Below are 20,282 nucleotides of genomic sequence, written 5' to 3'. Positions count from 1 at the left end.
GACACGGAGGTCACGTGGGCGGTTCGTGTGACGCCCCTAGGAAAACGCCCCGTCGACCATGGCCAGGGAAAGCACCCGCTTTCCCACAGCCTCCGCATGCCTCAGTGCGGGGGCGAAGGCACCATGGCCCGGCCCTTATTCTTGACCCCCTGGATAATGCTTTTAGAAAGCAACCCATCTGCTTCACAGTTCAGTAAATGCCATGTTGGTAGTGAAGGACTTGCAGAATTGGTGGGCAGCAGATGACCCCCGCGGGGCCTGCATGTGGCTCCTCTCTTGTGCTAGTTACTAGTTCCAGTGTAAGCAGAGGAGCGCGCAGCATTCCTCAGCACGCATGCAACACGTAGCCCCGGGGAGCAAGAGACTATTGGTTTCCACTTGAGGGCCGCATGCGGGCTTTGGAGTATATCATGTTGCTGATTACTCTCTCGCAGGTTGCCGGAGAGACTAGTTGCACAATGTGGTGACTTACTATTATTTTTAACGCAGAATTTAAGTTCTAACATTTTTCGGTTCCTGTGCGACAAGTAATTTATCTGGGAGAAGTTATTCAAGGTTTAGTGACACCAATTTCTGTATAGCATTGTATTGCAATTGTATTTCAATTTCCCAACTGGATTCCATCGTGTATAGTATTGTATACATCTGAGGAAATAGAAGTGGGCAATGGATACAAGGTGACTAAAACGGGGAACATAATTAAACATTGCGTACTGTAACGGTGAACCAGTCCTAATATGCCTGGCACATTACACCTTTAAAATGTAAGCCCCTTTTTAAAAAAAATTTTTTGGAAAAGCATATTGAGTTAAAAAAATAAATAAAGTAGAACTGTGCGCGGCACGTCAGCCATTTTGGTGATTCAGCTTTCCGTACAGGAAGTTCCACATATACATATCGCTGTCATTTCACAACTTGAATCTCTCTGTAGATGACAGAAATATACAACATTATCATATGATCTAGAGCAGGGGTCTCAAACTGCGTCCTCAAGGGCCGCCAACAGGCCAGCTTGGATGGATATCCCCGCTTCAGCACAGGTGGCTCAATCAGTGAGTCGGATTGAGCAACCTGTGCTAAAGCGGGGATATCCATGAAAGCTACCATGCTGGCGTCCCTTGAGGACCCAGTTTGAGACCCCTGCTCTAGCAGCATATATAATTTAAACACGAGAGGCATCACTGCTACACTAAATGGGTGACGCTGCTTCTTAATATCCTGGTTTATTTGGCTAATTTAAGTGTACACTTGAATTCGCCAACTAAAACACCACCAGTGCAGTTTATTTGTAGCTGGATTCCATTTGTTTGTGCAATGTTTTGGTCGTATGTACAATTTATTCACAGAACATTAAAGGCCGTTTAATGCCAACAAAGTGCCACCATGTTTTGTGTTTTACTTTGGGGACAGCACTGACCTAATTTATCATGCTAAATATGTTTTTGATCCAGTAATCGGCTTGTCCCGCTAATCTGCAACTGTTCTGCATCACACGTTGTGGGTGGGCTTTAGTAAATTGTGTGTGTGCCATTGTGTGTATTTAATCACAGTTTGTTGATTAGCAAAGCCGTTTGTTTTAATAATGCTCACTAAATTTAGCTCTGTATAATCTACAAACCTCATCAATCAATGCCAGAGTGGAGTGCTATTCTTAGGGAACGTTTTGCATCAGTACTGTGCACCTGAGTGGGTGTTCAGAACACGCGGGGCCAACTTCAGTCCTCGAGCGCTTCCAACAGATCAGGTTTTCAGGATAGCCCTGCTTCAGCACAGGTGTTGCAGTCAAAGACTGAGCCACTGATTGAGCCATCTGTGCTAAAGTCAGGCTATCATGAAAACATGACCTGCTGGTGGCTCTTGAGGACGGAAGTTGGCCGCCCCTGTTTCAGAACATGGAAATCTTGCTTTCTGAGACTGCAGTATTTTATCATGGGCAGCTGGCATACACACCGTACATATGGCTCCTTCCAAATCAACCCAAAAATGTATGCACTGTATATTGGGATAAAAAAAGTTTGACGTCCTTTTCGGATATGGTTTGGTTATGGGTATGAATATAATATATCGTTAATTAACACTTTTTGCAAAAATAAAGCCTGCATGCATTGTGCTAATAACTCCTGATGCTGCCACAACAGAGTACTATTTTACAGTCATACTTTATATGATGGGGCACTTGGACGCTATAACCCCCTAAGAAAACACTTACATGTAAATGGGCTTTTATTGAATGCTTACCCACAGATTCTATTACCCCATTAACAATGTCCTTGTTTCCAAATTTTTGAGCTGATTGTGCGTGGCATGTTTAATACTAAGTCCATGTAGTGTTTTAGTGGTGTAAAAGGTGGCTTATTCTGTTTAAACTCGTGTCTGCCTGTGGTACCCTCAGCACAGTGCTCTGCATAATACAGTATAGGAATACATTGCTCCTCAAAGCAGATGAGTGCATCTCACAGCTAAGGCGTTTGGCAGCTGTGTATGACTGTTATTGATAGTCATATCCTGAATGTGAATTTCCCTTCCATGTACATTAGAATCCCTCGTCACTGCATGCCCAGTAACTGAACTGAACTCTACACAACCAGCTCAATATATGGGCTACTCCCAATTGCATGTTCATCTTATTGTAGTACAATTCTCAACAGATCTTGCTATACTGTGACAAGGGTCATAATTACAGACCTATATATTGCGAAATCCTAAATTGTCCCCAATTTTTATACTTTCTAAAGTAGTTTTCAGGAGGTGTACTGCAAATGTGAAGAAGGCTGATCTAAGCTTTATATTTCTGGAAACCTAAACTGCAATGTATGTAGTAACATTGCGAGTGTGACATAACTGACATCATTGGCATATTGGTTTGATAAAGTGTCACAACCCTAAGAATTGTATTTAAAAAAAAACAAAAAACCTTTTTTAAAACATCCTATTTCAACAGAGAGCGTATAATTATGACGAGCCTTTCATTATGGGCTGCATGCGAAGCTGGCACTGTGCCAGCCAGATCCTGTGTTTGAAGCACGCACATCTGTCCATGAAAAGTTTCTCTGGGAATAATTTGCTGAAGCACCAGGATGCCTGCCGAGCAATGGTCACAGAGCATGCGAACCAGAAATGCTCATTGTAACGACGAGTTTGGGAGATCTCGCCGTAATTACAAACACTTTCTCATGAAACCTTAACTGCTGGTGGGCTATTTATTTCTGATACAGATGCTCATAATTGTCTGGGGAGATTTGCTTTAGGAATCTTAAAATGTTCCTTACAATGATTTCCCTCTCAGTGAATGTTTTATTTTGTTTGGTGTTTCCGCAGCTTTGGCAAGCGCTCGGCAGGAAGCTTCAGGCGCGGCTGTGAATGCATTGTGTTGGAGCCCTCCGAAATGATTGTGGTAAGTTTTTGCTGTTTTCTTATCAGACAATTCAATGCACAGACTATTAGATTGGAACATATTTGTTTTTGCATCTAAAAATGTGTTATAAATTAGCAGCTCCCATTTTCTTGTCTTTTAAAAAAAAAAAAAAAAAAAATAATTATAAATTAGAATTGGGAGTGGAGCGAGATCCAGTATGTTTGCATTCCCCAAGCTTGTTCGAATGAAGTCTCTGTTAATGCTTTGCCCCAGGAAAGGAAGAGGCCAATGTCCATTTTCCCAATCTCTGGAGTTGCGAAGCTTCGGACATGCAAATGAATTGCCTAGTTCTGATTTTGGGCACACGTCCGATAAGTAAATAAAGCACGATTGATTGCGTTTTCAAGAAACTTTGTTATTATTTGAAGCGGAAAACCAGATACAGTATGTGGGATTCATTTATAAACCGTTGTAAAAAAATAAATAAATGCCAGTTCACTCGTTTGCATAAACATCAAATACAAATATCACTTGTGAGCACATTCACATGTCTGAGACAGGTCTGCAACCCTGCCTTTCACCATTCTCTCCTTGCATACAGTGCTTCCACTGCAGCTAGGGATTCTGGGTAAAGACATGCAAATGAGCCATATTACACAGCTTTTCACCATAGCGTGGAGTAAAGAAGTGCATAGCCAGTAACCCTACCTGCAGACAGCTGCTTTGACCGTTTGGTTCTTATCCGTGTGCGGATGGTTCTACGTCAACAAAATATTTACCAATCCTGTTTATGTAGGAGCAGATCAAAGTTAATTAGAGCCTAACTTCTCCAGTTTGCTTGTCTGTGCTTTAGCTTGGCCACCCAATGAAGGCCGTGTCAGTGGGATACGCATTTTGTAAAGCACAGTTTTCCATTACGCCGTCTAATGTACCAAATCACCACAGAAGTATGAGCTGGAAAGTCCAGGATATCTATAGCACTGATGTTTAGTATTTCCATAGTAGTTGGCTGTTGAATTTAAAAACAAGCGATCAGCTGTAAATGCCCATGTAGGCGATGAAATGGAAACAATTACAATGGACCCCATGAACATATACCAGAGAAATGTGTTTGTATTATGCAAATATTGTGTTTTCCTGTTAGTCATAGACATGGCTGCACCAGTGGGAGGACAGATATATTACAAAGCTGTGGGTGGGGACATTTCATGTAGCGGTGGTTCAGCAGAGCACAAGTGTAGCAGGAGACGTGCCACTGTACGGCTAGTAGAGTGTAAAATAACACTTTGTTGCACAGTTTCGATTGCACCCCAGAGGGGGAGGGGGGACATTTGATGTATATATTTTTCCGCACCTAAGGCCCCAATCCTCTAAGGTGCTGTGTTTTACTAATGCAATACAACATTGCAGCATATCACCACGTTTGGTTTAACATTAGTGATGCATGAAGGCTGTGCGAGTTGTGCCTTATTCCTCTACTAATGATGTTATCTCATCATACTGTATGTCGCCAAGTGTTTTATTCCCAATTGGGACTGGCCACGTGAACCAGCTTTCTAATAATAGAGAATAATTCAAATGCAGAACAAATGTTCTCATCAATGGAATATTTCATCTTAATGGTGAATCTAGCCATTTTTTGTCAAACATTTTAATTCCAAGCGAATATTGTAGTAAAAAAAACTTGGTCTCCTTTTAATAGCTAGAGCCCCATCCAGCACCAATCCCTTCCTAATCTCTTTAGGTATTTTCAAGTCTTGCTGCTTGCGGACTGATGGAGAGAGACTCTTCCAAACCTTATTTTATGAATGTATGTCTTTATTTATGTAGCGCCATTAATATACATAGCGCTAGTAATACACATGAGAATCATATAAATAACAAATAATACAAATAACAGAACATGGGAATACGTAATTCAGACATAAAAATTAACATTTAGGAAGCGGAGTCCCTGCTCCGAAGAGCTTGCAATCTCAATTTTAGTCACAAAAATAGATTTAGGCCCCTGATTTACTAAACACTGATGAGGGTGAAAATATGTATTGAAGGAAGAAAAAAAATAGTAACAAGTTAATTGCTTAAAGCAGCACTTGCGTCAAAATACTGTGTAAAAAAATAGTTGTTTAGCATTGGGTAATACTTTCTGCATGTTGCCCCACTCTCATGCTCTTTGCATTGATTTTTATGTATTAAGCTTCTTTGGGTTAATATACTGTAGCAACTATAGTATTTAGGAAGCCAGCACCTCTTTTGAAATAGGCAGCCATATTGCGTGCCCTGGGAAGCAGGAGCTTTGCTGATTGATCACGGCAGAACCGATCGATCGGCAGCGTAGGTAATTGCATTGCAGTAAACGTAAGAAACGGCTGCATTTTATTTTTTTTAAATGGGCAAACGGAAATTATGCTCCAAGATTTTGTTATATAAAAAAAACACCTTTTTATGCCAATGTGTGTTAAATTTAACTGCAAATATGGAAATTAGCATAGAAGTTAATTATCTGCTATTAAGCTATCCACTAAACTCGGGCTACCACCAAAAAAACAGTGCAAATGTTTGATCTACTACCCAAGGCTGGTGTTAGGCCTATCTTGCCTATGTGTAGCCCTTTTTCCCTCTAGCATGAAGGGACTACTGGTGCTGGCGTTACCTGTGGACTCACAGAGAGCTGAGCCTCTGCCACTGGGAGCCTGGGTTAACAAATATATAAAGTGGCAGCACCTCCATCTGCACAGGATCCCAATTATATGAGAGAACCCCGAACAGGAACCAATAATAACAGCTCGCAGATTATGCAATAACCTTTTACTGTCATATAAAAACTAATCAACACAGAGGATATAATAACTACTGGTTACAGCTATCACAGTTCTCACTAGCCACGCAGGACTTTGTCCCACCACCATGTACCCCCACACCGTGTCCACAATACAAGAAGAGTCCCAGAGTCGCCTCACCCTCTGAGTGTTCCCAAAACATACCCTCCCTTCTAGGCGTGGTCAGCGCCTTACTGTACAGTAGTGTTGGTGCACGTTTGGTGAACAGGTACCTGCCCAGGCGCGCTGACAAGGAGAGGTAAAAAAGTTTGCGCCTCCCTGACTTAGACCACCAAAGACTTAATATTTGCACATACAGTATGGATGTTACGCTTTTTGTATTGTATTTGTAGGGTGATAATGTTGCATGTTAATCCCTTTGGGGCCTGATTGCAAAGGAATGCAATGTATTGGTAGACTCCAGCATCAAACGGGTAACATGATTTTGTCGTGTGTTATGGTAAGCTCACCCAGTACAATCAGAACTGACAATTTCCTTTTACAACAGCTGAGTTGCTGTTGAGGTTTGACCAAAAAAAAAGCAAAGAGCAAAAAACAAACAATGTGCATCCAAACTCGCTGATATCCAACGTTTCATCATTATTCCCCATTTATTACTAATATCATGTTGCATACAAGCCTTTCACGTCTTTAACTAAGCTTAATATTTCAATGAGGTGTATTTTGCCCATACTGTATATGAAGAGTTATTGTTTCCAATTAAATTAATTTCACAAAGTTTTCAAAGCTGAATTCCGCCTGCATCGCTCTTTAAATAAGAAAACAAGAACGAAATCAGATGATAGCCCGTTAGGACGTGGCTGATCCGTGGACTTCGTACTTCAGCCAACATATGCAACTAGTACCCAAATTTTAAGAAAATGTTAAAAAATAGTCTTGTCTTTTATGCAGCATGACATAAGTAATAAGAAAGGGTTAATAGTGATACAATGTAGGGTTTTAGTGAATTTCGATGTGCGTTGACCTTGTGTGTTTTGCTCTAGGGTTTACTAAAATTATTTTCCGCTATAGGGTTTTGTAAAAAAAAAAAAACTGTGACGCCTTTCGAGCGAGATTTGAACTGAATTTGCACTCCTTTTTTTTTTTTATTCGAGTGTTGAATGATAGCATTCTTTCTCAATATTTAACACACTTTAAAAAAACAATATCGCACTGATTGTATGAACATACAAATATCACTTGATCCCCTAACATTTCTGAGTATCACCTGCAACTTTTTGTTTATTTTATCTACTACTGTAGGTGCGATATTAACTCCAGGGAGTTTAGTGAATCTAGGCCTTAGTATTCTGCACAGGGGGGAGTGAGCGCTCTTAGACACACCGCTTTCCTAACCACCGTTCATTCTTGTTTCATCATTTATGATATTACATGTTGGGCTTTTAAGCCTAGAACAATAGTTGGAAAGTACAATAAGCAATATCCCAGAATTTGGAATACCTTCTGCAATTGGTGGGGAGCGAGACATAACCGGAGAGATGATGCAGCAGGGATAGAAGTTCCAGTAACCATGTTCTGGAGTTTTAATAACCATGTCGACATTTTTTCCATAGATGTTTACCTATTTCAGATAATTACTCAAATGATTTAGAAGGAAGTACGTGATCATAATGAAAGTTAAAGCAATGATAGAGGAACTCATAAGCAAAATGAAAGTGCGTGTAAACTCTCTCGCTCACACGCACCACTTTATGGATGCTTGGGTGGAAGATGAAGTCGGTGGCATGTCGATTTAATGAATAACCCCCCCCCCCCCATGTGTGTTCTGATTTCTAAAGGTGGATTATATGGATGAAAATGAAGAATATTTCCAGCGCCAAGCATCTCACCGGCAGTCCCGCCGAAGGTTCCGAAAGATCAACCAGAAAGGAGAAAGGCAAACAATTATTGATACTGTGGATCCGTATCCAGTTGGAAAACCGCCTTTGCCGAGAGGCTACCACACGGTGAGCAACCTGTTACAAGACAGACAAGTCGATGGTCATGTGCCATGTGTATGTAGTATGTGGGGTTTTTCTGGAATACAATGTCGCTTTAAGAAATTAAGACAACTTTAGCCTCTGGTCAAGTCACGTGGAAATGGTCCAGCACTGTCCTTCTCCAAAGCCTTTGAGATACCTGGGAAGTTAACAAATTAAACCATTGTCTTGAGAGAGAACGTTTGATTCTATGGCAACAGTAAAGCGATTTTGTTGAGAAATTCGTAGTGGCCATTCCTCTTCTTTCGGAGAAGTTAATAAATGAAGGGCAGGCACTAAGATGCCATATTTCAGGCATATTAACTAAAGTTATGGGTCTCAGGAGCACAAGCCTTTCCTAACTTTAGGAGCTCCAGTGTTTATCAGATAGTTTATCATTTTTTACATCCGGCATCTTTAGTGCAAAGAAAGTGCCACAATTCGCGTCACAGCCGACCAGCGAGAAAAGGGAACATTTTTATGATTTGGAGCTTTTTTTGTTGTTAGTTTGCTGCAGGTTATGGTCTCTATTTTAATTTTATGTACCCCAATGCCAATTTTACAATTCCAAAAATGTCTTGTAAGAATTAATTGTGGAAATATTTACTTTATAAAGGAGCAATCCAAGCCGTCTATTTTCTTATTTCTTATTTTTTTTTTTTTACGTAGGACTGAAGCAGGGGGTCTCCGGTGCTGAACCATATTCATTTCAGTTCCAAGGACCCCCTGCTTCCAGAGATACAGACCTCCAAAGGTGGTCGGTATCTTGGCAAAGTTTAAAGCTCCCGCGTGCCAATAGGAAGCCGGACCTGATGACGTCATGGCTTCCTATTGGCCAGCAGCATGCGGGAGCTTGAAACTCCGCCTTTACGTGAACTCTACGAGCAGAGCAGCACCGGCACCTCCTAAGGAGGTAGGGATCTCCAGAAGCAGGGTGTCCCTGCTTAAATTAATGGGCTTAAACTCCAGAGACTCTCTGCTTCAATCCTATGTTAATTCTAAAAAAAACAAAATTGCATACTTGGATTGCCTCTTTAAGTTAGTTTTTTTAAAGTGTACTTTTAGTTTATATGCATGTTTGCTCAGTAACTGACCTTTTGGAGAGTGTTCTTGATTAATTTATTTACCTAATCCAAAAAAAAAAAAAAAATGTTATTGTACCCTTTGCATTACGATAACACACTTCATGGTGAAATATATCAGACATTTTAAACTTTATAGAAATGATATTGAGCACATTGTACTATGGAATTTTTAAGGAGACTTTTAAAACAGGACCTCGTTGATTTTTGTTCAACACGACATCAGAATACCTACAGTTTATCCCCTCTTCAGTTGGATTTGAATCACTACCTAGACGAGTGGTTCTCAACCTTTTTTTGAGCAGGGGAACTGAAAGATTTTTAAAATCTCGTGTCACTCTGCACTTCATATTTTATTAATCCTATCCTCACTTACACGCAACACACACTCCTTTTCACAAGCACATACCCACCACACACACTCACCCTCTTTTACACACTCCACACATTCACCCTCAGACATTATACGCACCCTTTTACTCAACACACACTCCACATCCGTCCCCCTTAATCACACCGCACTCTAACCTGCTTTCTTAATCATAAACAACACATTCAGCAGTCTTCTCTTAGTTATACCACACACCTTCCACCAAGAAAGCCCTCACACCCTCCTCCCCACACAAAGCCCTCACACCCTCCTCCCCACACAAAGCCCTCACACCTTCTTCCCCACACAAAGCCCTCACACCCTCCTCCCCACACAAAGCCCTCACTCTTTTCATCTGGCCTCCTTCCCACACACCTCAAACATGTCCGCCTCTCAGTGGGCACATCACACGGTGCCTGGCGTTGGAGATGGTCGCGGCACACCAGGTTACTTCGGCACCATGGTTAAGAAACGCTGACCTAGGCCATGTATTTCTTTTTATTATTGTGTGTTCTATATTGGTTATTGTGCTTCTAAATGATACGAGACGCATCTTGAGGGTTCTTACTTTACAGGAGCAATTCATGCCTTTTTAAATTATTATTATTATTCCTTTTGTTTAAATATAGGATTGAAACGGGGGATCTCCGGCGCTGAACCTCATTAATATCAGCTCGGGGTATCATGCTGGTATCTCGGCAAAGTTTAAACTCCTGTGTCACGCGGGTCCATAGGAAGCCGGGCCTGATGACGTCAAGGCCTCTTATTGGCCGGCAGGGCGCAGGTGCTTTGAAACGTCGCCATAACGTGAACCCTGCTAGCTGAGTGGAGCGGCTACTGGCACCACCTACGGGGGCAAGCATCTTCGGAAGCAGGGGAACCCCATAGCTGAAAAGACTGGGGTTCAGTTCCTGAGACCCCCCCGTTTCACAGCTATGTAAAAAGAATTGCCAGTTTGGTTGCCTCTTTAATGTAACTCCGATATAAGTTTTTAAGTAGGACTGCATCTTCAATGCAAACATTCTGGCACCAAAGAAAAAAACATTAAGTATCACTATAGGATTTTTTTTTTTTTTAACACAAGTTTATGGGGCCTCTTGTGAATCCCCCGCTGCTGCATGCAGCTTTGCAGTGTGTTGCGATCTCCTCTGGTAGAGGAGTGCTAAGACTAACCAATGAATTTGGAGACTCCTGTGGATACACATAACTCGAATGCCGAGGGGATAGTCAATGATTATTCCAATTACATGGCGTGGGTAAGGATCCCAGAGGACAAGTTTGGCATAATTTTTACAGTCCGCGCTAACATTCTGTGTATAAATATCCATATTGTCTAAAATTGAGTTATGTCATTTCCCCACTGTCATTTCAATGTCACTTAGTAGCAATAAACAAGAGCTCCGCCATGGGACATCTTTTTTTCAAAATGCTAATATTGGTTTAAAAATGTTAACTCGATTTAGCTTTTTAAATGTATGGCCACAACATTAACTTTAAACTGGGAAAAAGCCAATTGCACAGAATGTTCAGCCCTGGAAAGTGTTTTATAGCAGAATACTGCTTATTGTGTGTATGTATGTATGTATGTATGTATATATGTGTATATGTATATTTATGTGTGTATATATATATATATATATATATATATATATATATGTGTGTGTGTATATTTATAGGAACTGTAAATATTCCTGTATGTTCATTTGCATGTATATATTGCATATATGTGTGTGTGTGTGTGTGTGTGTGTGTGTGTGTGTGTGTGTGTGTGTGTGTGTGTGTGTGTGTGTGTGTGTGTGTGTGTGTGTGTGTGTGTGTGTGTGTGTGTGTGTGTGTATATATATATATATATATCCATTAAGTAAAGTCGTTTCAAAGTTGCAATGATCAGTGCTGAGTCACAAAGCAATTGGAACAAAATGCACCATGTTGCATAGAAATATATTATCTTTTTAAAATATATATTTGCGGACTAGTAAACAAGATATTCAAAATGATATTTACAATCCAAATGATAAATGGTTACACGTGTGCGCGTCCAGGCGCCTGGGGTGTGCTGTATACAAACTACTCAAAAGGCTAATTTTCAACAGACCTCTCGTAAGTGCAATATACCCCCTCTGTGTCTCTGGTAAACATATATTTACACTACTGTGTTGTTCCGCACCATCTTTCTGACACTATTTGGAACAATCTTCCAGTGTTTTTATTAGAAACACTGATTGGTAGTTCTATTGTGTTCTATATACTCACCTAGTGTGAATAGTATTAGTCACAGTCTCTCTGACCTAATCTCTCATAGGGCTGTTTTTTTCTTTAACTGTTTCTCTCCCTTATGAGTACACACACAAACTGCAAGAGGTTAATGCAGGCGTGCACAACATACGGCCTTCGGGCCGCACCCGGACTCACTGTGCGGCCCGCAAGGTGCGGTGTCTGGTGCAGCGATTTCCGTCTTCTCCCGTCTTCTCCCCTGAAAATTCTACTGTTTCCCCTGCAGGTCCTGAACAAAATGGCTGCCATGGCAACAGGACGCTAAGTGACGTCACGCTGTGCCATGTTGCGTGATGTCGTGGATGTTGCGTGATGTCGTGGTGTCCCGTTGCCATGGCAACATGGCGTCGCTTGACGCCGCGCAGCCATTTTTTCAGGTCATGCTGGGGAAACAGTACAATTTTCAGGGGAGAAGACGGAGATCGCCTTACCCATCCACCGGACCCCGCCGCCGGTAAGAGTTGTGAGGGGGAGGGAAGTAAGATTGGTGAGGGAGGTAAGATTGGTGAAGGGAGAGGGGGTACTTTTAAGTAAAGTGCGGCCCGAATCTGCTTTCCTAGGAGCAGTTTGGCCCGTTTCACTTTATAAATTGTGCAGGCCTGGGTTAATGGCACCAGTTGACATTTCAGCAACCCTTTTCATCATGGCGTTTTAAGGTAAGTATAATACTCCCTCAATTTCACTTACAGTAATATATTAAAAGTAAGATGATGCACATTATCCTTCAATCTAGAACGGTCAATCCAACACATTCTATACAATTCCATTCTATTCCTACTTGTAATCCAGCGGATTATAAATGTAATTACAAATTGATATTTTTGTATTCTCATAATTTACTTCATAATATCATGATCTAACAAAAACATTGGGTTTTTTTTTGTTGCAAAGGCTGTTTGAGATAGCCAAGATTGTGATTTTTCAAAGCAATGTTTTATATCTCATGTGTGTTAACAGCAACCGTGCTACTGCTGCTCTAGTCTTTCTGTAAATAGGTATGAAACCAGCAAGAAAGGGAAATCCTAGGTGCTCCATGACCGGTGAAACAATAGCCACCCAAATTACTTTCAAAAGGCTCCAGAAGCCGTACTCGCATACTTCCAAATCTCCATTTTGTACAGATTTTACCTCATGGCGCTTGTGATGGTGCCCGAGCTTCCAACAGCTCATCAGTTGGAACAAATGACAGACGTGATGACGTCGCACTCCGTGCAGGCCGAGGATACTGGGGTCATCACAGATTAGGTTCCAAGCCGTTCATCATGGAAAATCTTCAAGCTTTATTGGCAAACCATCTCATTAAAATAGTGTGCAAGGATACAACACTAGAATAGTTGTACGCATGTTGTCCTGGACACCGGCCTTTGATGAAGCTATGTGTTCAGCACGAAATGCGTTGGGCTCTTTCTCTAGTGTTGGATCCATGTACAGTATTTTAATTAGATGTTTTGCCAATAGAGCTTGAAGATTTTATATGATCCGTTTGGGACCTTATTTGTGACAACCTAAGTATTCTCTCCTTGCACCAGCGGGGCCTTCTACACCAGAGGGGTACCCCCCAGCCCACCGCCCCAGGTACATCACAATCACATGACAGCTCCTCGGAGCGTCCATGTTTAAAAATATAGTGTTTAAAAAAAGATATCTACGTATTTAATAAGGAAGACTGTAGACGTTTTGCACAACCAGCAAACGTAAAGCACACCGGCAGATATCTCCAGACACGTACGGCATACACAGAAAACGTTAAATCACTGTAGAAGACATACGTTTTTGTTTTTAATCACACATTGTGCCTCTGATGAGCGCACCTTGTTTAGTTAAAAAAACATCCATTTTGATTCTGTTTACTCGTTTGGTTGAAACGTTTAAGCTGTTATGCTCATGTTTGGCAATAATACGGTGCAATTTAGAACCACATTGTCCTATTCAATGCCAATCTCTACTTACTGCTCACTGTGGAGAATGATTGTCAGGTGTATGTTCATATCATTTAAAGTTAATGTAGCTTCAGGATATGGCAATGGTAACTGCTCAAATTCTTGCTAATTACCTCTTTTTCTGCGTGACGGCAGGCCCTTTTTTTTTTCATGGTATATAAATCTGTGTGAGAATCTCTAGCATTGATTTAAAAGCGGAGATAATTTGCGAGCCTCTTTATTTGTTTGATCGCTGCATGGCTTTTCCAACATTTACATGAGAATGGGTTGATTGGAAGGGGGTAGGAAAGGTTCTCATTAGCATATTGTTCTCAGTATTACTTTCATGTTGACGGATTGTTTAATAGCATGTCTGATAATCTTCATCTTTTCCTTTCCTCCTTTCTGGCATTCATTTCATTTTGGCTCACAGGAGTGCTCTAAACCTCAGGTATTGTAACCGTTCCATGTCGTGTCCTGGAAAGTAACCGCTTGTGTGTGTGTGTGTGTGTGTGTGTGTGCAGTCTCGCTAAACCTGTTTGGCAAGGGTGGCCAACTCCAGTCCTCAAGGGCCACCAACAGGTCAGGTTTTCAGGACATCCCTGCTTCAGCACAGGTGGCTCATTCTGAGGCACTGGGCCACCTGTGCTGAAGCAGGGATATCCTGAAAAACTGATCTGTTGGTGGCCCTTGAGGACTGGAGTTGAGCCCCCCTGCTGCAGTGCAATGAATGTGTCCTGTGTTTGTCCCATCACAGCTCGTCTACTTGTTGTGCTTTTCCGCATGGAGAGACCCTTCAGCACTGAAAGTGTTAAAGACGTGTTATTATTTGACTGTAAATAATATCTTTACATGGTAGTGATTGCATCTGTGGTAAACTGATTGATTCACCTCATAACTGCCCCCAAGCCTTTTATGAACGTCTAAGGCAGCATATCTCCAGAGGATAGGCCATGCTTCTGACTAAGCCAAATGAAATATTTACTGTTGCTGTCAGATTGCTTTTTATTACGATTATTTGTCTCACATAGTATGTTTTGTTCTGTTTACGTCTGATTCATTGTTTTAAGATGGTGCCTCATTTACATTTTCTACAATTGTATACTCGCAAGTAAAAATGATATTGATTCTACTAGTACAGAGCTAGGCCAACTCCAGTCCTCAAGGGCCACCAACTGGTCAGGTTTTCAGGATATCCCTGCTTCAGCACAGGTGGCTCGGTCACCGACTGAGCCACTGATTGAGCCACCTGTGCTAAATCAGGGATATCCTGAAAACCTGAGTTGTAGGTGGCCCGTGATGACTGGAGTTGGCCGCCCTTATATTCGTGGCTAACACAGCACTATTCATAGTAGTCTGGTACAGGCACAAATATTATGTGGTATCAAAAATACAATAGCTTTTTGGTACTGGAAATAAGGAAAATAAAGTTAGTTGCACAAAACCAAAAAGACGCGACCATTGGGATTCTTTGTTTTAGTGAACACTTCTAACTACTATATTAGACTATTTTCCTGGATTTTGAAGCATTGAACTGCTAAATAGTCATTGGGGGTTGTGGATATGTAGTAGGCATTAATGCTTCCTCTGACATGTTGCAGCGGGCGGGGGGGAGACACACACCATTATCTTTCCATGAGCCGCGTGTAAACAAATGGGTGGGGCTAACTCGTTATTCAGCGGGGGGCAATAACGCCTGTTAAATCTGTACATTAACCCAGGGGAGTGCAAACTTTTCCTGCTGCGCCCTCCTGTCTTCCTTGTCCTGCTGTTGTGCCACCCCCCCCCATCCCCCACCAACCTGGTATCCGTGTCAAATGACGCTTTGGTTTCACGTCACGTGACCCGCACCGTCATTTGACGCCACATGGCGACGTGACACAACCGGCTGAATCCCAGTAAGTGAAGTGTTGCAGGGACCTCACGCGATCCCCCGGCATTTAATTTAAATGCCTTGGGGAAGCGCACGGGGCCTCTGCAACTGCCCGCTCCCCCCCAGCAAAATCTCCTGCCCCCCCCTGGGTGGCACGCCCCCCAGTTTGCGCACCCCTGCATTAACCTATGATCGTGCTGGTTAAAGCGCTCTCGCCAATCGGAATTTCCCTGCCATAGTGTCCCTGTTCAATGAAAAAAACCCCTTTGTATGAAACATTGGTCTGTCGCAAAAGCAACACTTTTACAACTCTCTGATAGTGTTGTAAAATTCTGGATAACAGATGTTATCCAGGAGTTAATTGTGCATTATGTCTGCATTTACTTTGAATTGGTCCATATTGGTAAAGAAATGTGTTCTGTGACTTGAGGTCAGATCTTCTTGCACTGAATAGTGGGGAAAATCACACGTTTCTGAACTTTGCGTTTCCACCTTGCAGCATGTATTGTATTGCAACCAGGGCCGCCAACAGAAATCATGGGGCCCAGGACAAATTAAAGGAGCAGCCCCCCCTCCTGCCCCCCAAACCCATAGCGCACCTACCATGGAAAAATATTTTTTTACTTAACTGTTTTCTTATTGTAATACGGGAAAAAACATTACAATGCAATCTGTTTATTTTTATATTTTCTACAAAAGACACGTGACTGCCTGCCTGGTTGGGTGACTGCCTGCCTGGTTGGGTGACTGCCTGCCTGGTTGGGTGACTGCCTGCCTGGTTGGGTGACTGCCTGCCTGGTTGGGTGACTGCCTGCCTGAGTGGGTGACTGACTTGGGTGGGTGACTGACTTGGGTGGGTGACTGACTTGGGTGGGTGACTGACTTGGGTGGGTGACTGACTTGGGTGGGTGACTTGGTGGGTGGGTGAGTGACTGCCAGGGTGGGTGCTGTTCCTTGCCCGCGAGCCACGAGGTTGGCATGGGGTGGGGGTGCTGGAGGGTGGGTGTCTAGACTGGTGGGCTAATTTCGCTGCTGCCCGAGGCGGGCGTGGGGGAGCTGGGTTGGCGGGCGCAGGCTCGCCACGGCGCTTCCCCTCCGTCCCACGTTGGGAGCGGGAGGGAGCAGTCTCTGCGCATGCGCACGGGGATCGGCGGCAACATTTTTTTTTTAATGAAACGGGCACGGCCTTGCAGGGGGCCCGGGACGCCAACCCAGCCCCCCCCCCCCCTGTTGGCGGGCCTGATTGCAACACTTGGATAAATAACACCTTCTATACCTTTTTGTTAACAGGTATGTGTGTGTGTGTATATACATATACACACATACACACATACACACATACACACATATATATTATATATTAATATTACCTGACTTTACAACATTCGGATCTGGGAGTCCCCTAGACCTCAACTGGTATATTTTCAGCTCCGGGGACCCCCTGGTTCCTGGAAATACTTGTTTTTTGTTGCTAATGCACTACCTAGATTTTCAAAGATGGCACCTGTGACCATCCAATAGGAAGCCACAACATCATCCGCTGTGACTTCCTCCTGGCCTGCGACTTGGGGGCCATATGTTGTCGCCAGTGAGGGAGAGTAGACACTAGCACCTAAAATAAGTATCTGTGGAACCATGATGGTAAAACGTTAGGGGTTTATATCCAACTAACAAACAAATATGTACCCTCTAAAAAATTGGAAAAGAAACCGAAGCATTTCACAAGTCGATATTCAGAATGTAAAGTGGAGGTAGAAGGAGAAATACAATTATAATTTCTAGTTCATACCCATCATTGAAAAAAAGAGGCTGTAAGGATGAATTTCAAGTTACTACACTAATGTAACGTGATGGATTAGTCCTATAAATAATGAATAAACCATGAGCGGTTATTGGTCGCCGACACCTAGTCCTGGGTCACTCTCTTTTAGCTCAACCTACTTTTGCCTTTTATAGTGTTTACAAATTGACCGTACTAACTATAACCAGACCCCTTTCTTAGTCCCGAGGGAGTGATCATAAGAAACCAAGCAGAAAGAGCTACTTTATGGACGTCATTGACCCTGAACTTGGAGTTGTCCGCAATACATAATTTGATAATTGTGTAACTTTTGACACACGTTTACCCCAGCCTTGCACATAACATTTAAATCTTTAGGCACTTGCTCTACACTCCAGTAGCTCAGGTGGTGGGAGCCCATGGTAGAGTTCTAACTCCTTTCCCCTCGTGTCTCAGTCTTCTACCCTCTCTCTGTATCATTCTATCGCCTTGTCTGTCAGAGCACTCACTTTTTCCCCATCTATCTGCTTCAGTGTCTTTTTCTCTCTGTCCTCGTTGACACCTGTTATAACTCTACTTCTTGTGCTAACTTTTCTTTGTGAGCTCAGTATTCCCACCTTCTTGTCAATATGCAGAATCTATCAATGGGGTGTAGGGTTTGACCTTTTTTTCTTTCTCAGATCAACGTAGAAATATGGTGTCCTGCAATTTAAGGAGAATGAAAACAAAATAGATCTTTAATATGTGCTTACAGCCTTAACTTGATTTAATCTCCATGTCGAACCCGACGCATGGATTAATCCTGTGGATAGGACAGAGTGATTGGAGGTGTTGGGTAAATCGGGAGACAGAGATTCTATTTGAATTCTGCTAGCATTAATTGGAATGCATACTGCATAAGAAGTAACATCCACTTGAATCCACAAAGGGGTATTCATTAAACTGCGATAGTGCTGATCAGGGCACTATCACAGTCCAATGACTAACCCCCATGTCTCTCTTTGTTACCCCCAGCATTTAATGTGATGGAGTAGTCCGTTTCTGGTCTATGTCTCATGTTTGTACTCCCTCTCATGCTGTGTGTTATGCTGTGAAGGCATTACCGCTGGATGCTGTAGAAAATGTGTAGCTTGTTGTAATGCTGTTAGGGCAAATCGTTCTGGAAACATCTGGAAGAAAGGCCAATGCTTTGGAAACTCGAATTGAACCTAGGAGAAGTAAACAGGGATAAATAGTTGGTTGTCTCTTAATAAGCAAGACGCAAACCCCTGTACTTCTTTAGAAAAAGCCTTAATGTGTTTGATGTCGGTAAAATGCAGTTACTCTGTCATTAGAACTAACCGCCATCTGTTTGCATTTCATTATTCACGTGCTTTGATTCCACACTGTGCATAGTTTAATGTTTCTATCACTGATGGTAGTATCATCATAGCCAAGTAATTGCTCCAGCTCTGCTATGGTGATAACCCCACTATACTTGGTGTGCTTCAAAAGCATGTGAAAGGTGCAGTCAGTCCCTTCTGCGCCGTTATTTTATTTTTTAAAGATTTCTTCACCATTCAGTAAAGTAGGTATCGGCTTCAACCTCTTGGTTTTTCCCCTGCTCGCTGATTTTTCAACTGTTTAGTTTTGAGCGAATTTTTCAGGAATAAAATAAAGTTTACATGGTTTGCAAGATCCGGGCCACTTTGTGACATCCCTGGGCTTACCCGAGAGGCTCAATTTTTCAAATACATTTTTCTGAAGTCTGCATGGAAAACCGCAAGGTGCTACCTGGTGGACTGACCACTATTGGGATAATGGGCCAGTCAATGACTGAGCCACCTGTGCTGAAGCAGGGATAGCCTTAAAACCTGACCCTTTTGGTGGCCCTTGAGGACTGGAGTTGGCCACCTATGCTCTAGCAATACAAAATGAATGTGACTTACAATTCACGTGTCTGCGATTTGCTATGCAATTCTTCTGTTTGCAGCTTTTATTTTCTTATCAAATGAATGTGATATTTTATTATGGTTACAGTTAGTCCTCGTTTTGCGATGCGTTTTCCGACGGCGCATAGTGCAGTAAAAAAACCTCATCCGCCGCAGTTTTCGTGCATCCAACGGAAACCGCCACCGCTTAACATGGGTCCCGCTCTCCGACTGTCCCGCATCCGACGCAGGTTTGCGGGACGCATTGTGTCGGAAAAGCGAGGGCTCGCTGTATATGTAATGATTGTGCAGATATGGCCCATTATCCCAATAGTGGTCAGTGAGAATCAGGAATGAGCAGCCAAGCTATAAGTTCTTATTAATGGGCAAACATCCTCTTTTCCTTTTATGCAGACGCTTTACTTTGTGCTGTGTGTTTTCCAACAGTGTCCCACTTTGCAATATCTTTTCACATATGGTATAAATATATTTGTTACTTGAAACAACGAGTAGTCCTAGTATTCCTGATATTGTCCTCAATAATTAAATTACAGTGGGTTTCCAAAATGAACCATGAAGCCAATGCTATTTCCCCCCGCTGGGTCTTCATATGCAAGGTTACTGAATATTGCCTTTTGTCTGGGGGCTGATTCTAAAATTGCCTTCACTTGCTCTTTAAATCTAATCACATCAAGGTTTAAGCCCAGTCACAGAATCTTGGCAATTGCTGCATTATTTATTTCCTTTACAGCCAAGTCGCTAAATAGCCCCATAGCCAGAAATATGCATTGTGCATGTATTTGTATCTGGAGTTGTGTATTTGGGGCGGCGTTTGGAAAGGGAGTAAGCACATCTTGAATTATGGAAGATAAATATGAATATGTCTGATATGTTACACAGCTGGAGTTATTTTATGTACTT

General features: G+C 42.3%; 1 protein-coding gene across 1 annotated transcript in view; it reads left to right on the top strand.

Annotated features, from left to right (window-relative positions):
* The window catches only part of RAPGEF2 (Rap guanine nucleotide exchange factor 2), a 319,916-nt gene that overhangs the window by 186,693 nt on the left and 112,941 nt on the right, over positions 1 to 20,282 (top strand). The window contains 3 exon segments of the mRNA XM_075612336.1: positions 3,319 to 3,394; positions 7,974 to 8,141; positions 14,232 to 14,249. Of these exon segments, the coding sequence (XP_075468451.1) occupies positions 3,319 to 3,394; positions 7,974 to 8,141; positions 14,232 to 14,249 (262 nt within the window).

This window comes from Ascaphus truei, chromosome 1, assembly GCF_040206685.1.
Source record: "Ascaphus truei isolate aAscTru1 chromosome 1, aAscTru1.hap1, whole genome shotgun sequence".
NCBI classification, from domain to species: Eukaryota; Metazoa; Chordata; class Amphibia; order Anura; family Ascaphidae; genus Ascaphus; species Ascaphus truei.
This window is presented reverse-complemented; position numbering and strand designations above follow the sequence as displayed.